At 32.8% G+C, this 4,665-nt stretch overlaps 1 protein-coding gene across 1 annotated transcript; it reads right to left on the bottom strand.

Annotated features, from left to right (window-relative positions):
- Positions 1-1,837: 1,837 nt before the first annotated feature.
- Positions 1,838-4,445, bottom strand: LOC145570478 (gibberellin receptor GID1B-like). Its single transcript, XM_081629578.1, has 2 exons — positions 4,069-4,445; positions 1,838-3,481 (listed from the first exon to the last, which is right to left on the bottom strand). The coding sequence occupies exons 1-2, from the start codon at positions 4,105-4,107 to the stop codon at positions 2,477-2,479; spliced, it is 1,044 nt and encodes a 347-aa protein (XP_081485704.1). The 5' UTR covers positions 4,108-4,445; the 3' UTR covers positions 1,838-2,476.
- Between the last annotated feature and the right edge of the window lie 220 nt (positions 4,446-4,665).

Genomic DNA, 4,665 nt, shown 5'->3' with positions numbered 1-4,665 from the left:
AATTAAAATTAAAATTAAAATTAGAATACTAATAAAAACTGACAGGTGCTAACCTAAAAGCACAAACCATGTAGTTTAAGCAAAGTTTAGGCCAACAAAGTCAATTAAAGCAACAATATTAGTGGCCACTAATGATTTTAGACCAACCCCCCAATTTCTCTCTCTTTCTTGAAGAACTTTTGTTTGATTCATAGCTATAATAAAAATAATAATAAGGGTACTTTCCTAGCCTCCCCAAAAGAGATGATGTGGTCCCTCATAATACTTCCAAAACTTTCCAACCACTGAAGGATGAGTTTTCTTTTGCCTTTTTTTTTCATATTTGTTTTGGACTACAAACAAAAATCTTTGAAGTTTGTAATAGTTATGCATTTAATAGACTTAAAATGATGAAATAATTTTTTTAATTATTATAGATTGACCATGATTAGTTGAATGAACAAGATTGTTATATGATTATTATTCTTTTTGTTCACACTTTGGTCCGACTAAAAATTAACATCAACAACATATCTATTATGCATCCAAACAATAAACATTCTGAATCGATTATAATTTCGTATAAAATATAAAGAAGTATCACAATTAATATTTAGGCAATTTCAATTTTTTTTTTTTATTTTTATTTTTTTAATTTTTAATTTTTGAAATTGGCACGCCAAACTCCTGAAATTGATACCATTCCAAATTCCAAGCAAGACACCTAAAATGGGCAAAGAGGAAATGACAAGGATTAATCAAAATTGATGTGGATAGATGGCGAAATTGATGGTGTGGCCTCATATAACCCCACCACTCCCCAACTATCTAACCCCAAACCCCAACCCCAATCATTTTTTATGGCCAATTTCTAGGGCTCTTCTTTAGTGGTGGATAGGGTTAGTCTTGGCTTTTCTTTAAGAATCAACCTCTATTCTATGTCTTCTTTTTTCATCAATAAATACAATTCTATAGGAAATTGCCCATTACATGAATTTGGCATGGTATTTCCATTGATATGATGACATTTTTGCTTTTTATGGTGACCATTTCTTCTTTCTTTTTGAGCTTTCTTGGCAAGGTCGTACATGATTTACACATGTTTCACCATTCATTCAGTTCAAATAAAGCCTGTTAAGTATTAACACTTTTTATTTAGATATTTATCTGATGTATGACAAAAGGAAAAATAATGAAAAGTTAAGTGACATAGGTTTTATTCTGTACATTATTATTAACAAGACAGTCTTGTATATTAATAGATCTATTACTGTTAAATAATTTTGCATTGCATGAATCTAATTATATCACCCCTTATATCACATTTGACTTTTGAGTGAAAAGTGTCCACCTTTTATTATACTTTAATAATAATAAAAATAAAAATAGTCAATAGAATTTTTGGAAAGACATACATGAATCATGAAGTGCTAAATCTTTCGTAGAATTGAAGCTTGACTTGGGAGCAGAATCGACAGAGCATATCCTACTTCAAGCTCACCAACCAAAATAAAAGGATGATATAACAGCATTTATATTGATATTTATATTTTATAAATAATTTTTTGTATGAAGTTGGAGTAGTAAGAAACAAATCTTAATCTGAAACAAACTGTTTCTTCTACAGACGAATATGTACGACAAGTACCAAGTAGTTGCACTGTACTTTCTCTATCAACATAAATTTGACAAGATTACATCTCCATTTTTGAGGATTTCATGACTCATCATGGGAGTCGCAGGATATTTACTCTCTCCATCCAATATTAATGAATACGTTAATAATATGTTTAAAATAATAAGATGACAACTAAATCAAAATGAAAGTTGTGTTACATAAGCAATTAGAGTTTGCAGAAAAAACAAAAAAAAATTTCCTTTATATTAATATCTAACACAACTGTATAAGATTACATTAATGCTTCACAAAGTCATGGATTTTATAAATGTTCATAAAATCCAAATCCATGTTTTCTCTAAAATTAGCACCTTTATAACAATACCCAATTACAGAAACCCATTAAACCCCCCAAGACAAAACACCAACCTTGCTGATTTGTCTAGGGTTCAACCTTCCTTTCCAGGGGCAGATCGAGTTCTGTCGAATCCGACTATGACACGAACAATGTCCGTTCTACGCGGTCACATTCACATAGAGCTGATGGATCAACCCAAGAACAATGTTGGAAACAACTTCCACATAGCATCAGCTCGAACAACCCAGAAAACCTTGCTCGAATCACCACCAATAATGTGATTAACACTACTAACATATCTTTATACTACTATACTACTAAGCACATGAAGCTAGCTACCTTGATTCTTAACTACACACCAACTTCGGAAGAGAATAAAAAAGGAGGCCTGGAGCAAAATGATAATAAAAAAAAAAAAAAAAAATGTTAAAGCTGTTTTTGTCATTGTATAAGGATGATCTGATCTGATATATCTGGTGTAGGTAACAGGGGTGGTTAAAAGGACAAAGATACTACTAGTATTAACAGTTAGGATTCACAAAGTTCTTTATCTCTTCCATAAGAGTATAGAAATTGTCATTATTTGGCAAGAAATAGAATCCAATTGTAGCTTGCTTTAAGTATAAAAGCTTCACTTCATGCCCTGCATCTTTAAGCCCTTCAACATACGCCAATTGCCAATCTTGGACCAAGTCTAACCCGGCTACAACCACCAAACTCTTAGGGAAATTGATCCCCTTAAGCGCCTTCCCCCTCGGCCCGAATATATTACACGCCGGATGATCCCTATCCTCCCCTTCAGGCAGGTAAGCGCGCCAATACCAATCGCGATCTTGTACTGTAACAAAGTATTTCCCGTCCAAATTGTTTTCTGATTCCGTCCTCTGCTCCCCGCCAAACATCGGATGAAGTAGAATGTTTCCAATAACATCAACGCCTTCCTCGGCCGCCCTGACTGCAACATGATGCGCGATATTACCACCCGAGCTATCCCCTGCCATATAAACATGAACTTTCCTGTTATTTTCCTTGCCACTTTGTAACCAAGGCCTACTACTAACCCACTTCACCGCAGACCACCCATCATCATACGCAGCCGGGTACCTATGCTCCGGTGATCTACGATAATTAACTGACACTACGACCGCCTTACAAAGTCCAACAAGGCGGCGACAAAGGGTGTCATAGATAGCACTATTAGCAGACGAATGAGTAAAACTTCCTCCATGAAAGTACACTATAACAGGTACTATTTCCTCTGTACTTAGTGGCTTTTCTAGCTCCTGAACACCCCAATAAGCTCCGTTTTCCGACGAAGCCGGCATATAAATCCGATTCAAAAGATTAGCAGATTTGTCAAAAATGTCGAAAGAGAACACCCCATCAACTGGGATTGTATTGGAAGACACTTTACGGTCTAAAAATTCACTTAATTCTCTGTTAAATGTTCCATCTGGCCGGCGAAGAAGGTTGTATGCAAGCTTGAAATTCGATATTAGAATCCATGTGTTTAATGGTACTACTTTCTGCAATCAAAATTATCAAACAAGATCAGAATTATAAGTATTTATGTACCAATTTTACTAACAAATGGAGAAAATCATCATAAAACATGAAAAACAAAAAGTGGGTGATTAGACTATTTTTAGATGGGAAAATTAAACAAAAAAATGATCAAATGAAGGGGAAATATTATTAATCATACAAATCAAAACAAGATAATAAAACAAATAAAAGAGACTATTTAGTATATTAGTATGTATGTATGTACATATATTTCAAATCAAAACACTAAAGATGAAGCTAGCTCCTATTTCTCTTAATCTTGACTTTCTAAACAAAGTAAGACCAAACCCATAAATGGAAGTTTTTAAACAAGGAAAAAAAGATCAAAAACAACAAATTTTTCACTCCTCAAAATTTCACACTTTCTCCCTAAAAATCCGACATCTTTATTTTTTTTTCCTTTTTACCCCATTAAAAAAAAAGTTGCAAAAATTGAGAAAAATAAATTAAACCCATTAAATTAATTAGAAGAAATAATCAACCCACTAAAAAAATTCAACAAAATTTAATTAAAACAATATAAAAATAACAATGATAATAATATTACCTTGCATTCATTGACGTTGATTTCATTACTGCCGGCCATATGCCTTGTAGTAATTTTTTATTTTATAAACTTAAAATAAAATAAAAATTCTCCACTTGTGAAAAAATCAACCAAATCCCAAAGCAAAAATCAATGATCTTCTTCTTGTTGATGTTCTTCCAAAAAATAAACTTGATCTTCAAAATATGGGCCCTAATCCATGATAATTATGATTTTGTTGTTCAAGCAAAAAACACTAGAGAGAGAAAGTATAGAGAGAGAAAGGGAGAGAATTTAGTAAGAGAAGGAAGAAGAAAAATGGAGGATAAAATAAAAAAGGAAGTGATTTAAAGGAAGTTAGAGAGAGAAAGTAGAGAGAGAAAGAAGCGTGGAGTCAAACGAAAAGGAGGAGCGACGGTGGTGGACGGAGACGAAAGAGACGACAAAGCGGGGCGGCCGATATAAACTGTTTTTTGTGGGGTCCTTTTTATTATTTTATTATTTTTTATTTAATATTTATATTTTATTTAACTTTTATTGATATTAAATGTGTAGTTTATATTAAAAAGTTAAATATTTTTGGCACATATAATTGGAATACCAATAGAGTACAGAAAT

Source organism: Chenopodium album, chromosome 12, assembly GCF_948465745.1.
Source record: "Chenopodium album chromosome 12, dcCheAlbu1.1, whole genome shotgun sequence".
In the NCBI taxonomy this organism is placed as follows: domain Eukaryota; kingdom Viridiplantae; phylum Streptophyta; class Magnoliopsida; order Caryophyllales; family Amaranthaceae; genus Chenopodium; species Chenopodium album.
The sequence above is the reverse complement of the archived record's forward strand: the minus strand, read 5'-3'. Positions and strand labels throughout refer to the sequence as shown.

What these genes read in the sequence shown, in the direction of transcription:
- LOC145570478 (XM_081629578.1), bottom strand. Translation starts at nt 4,107, where the DNA reads ATGGCCGGCAGTAATGAAATCAACGTCAATGAATGCAAG. An exon ending in TCAACGTCAATGAATGCAAG is followed by an intron (nt 3,482 to 4,068) that starts GTAATATTATTA and finishes TTTTGATTGCAG; the next exon opens with AAAGTAGTACCATTAAACAC.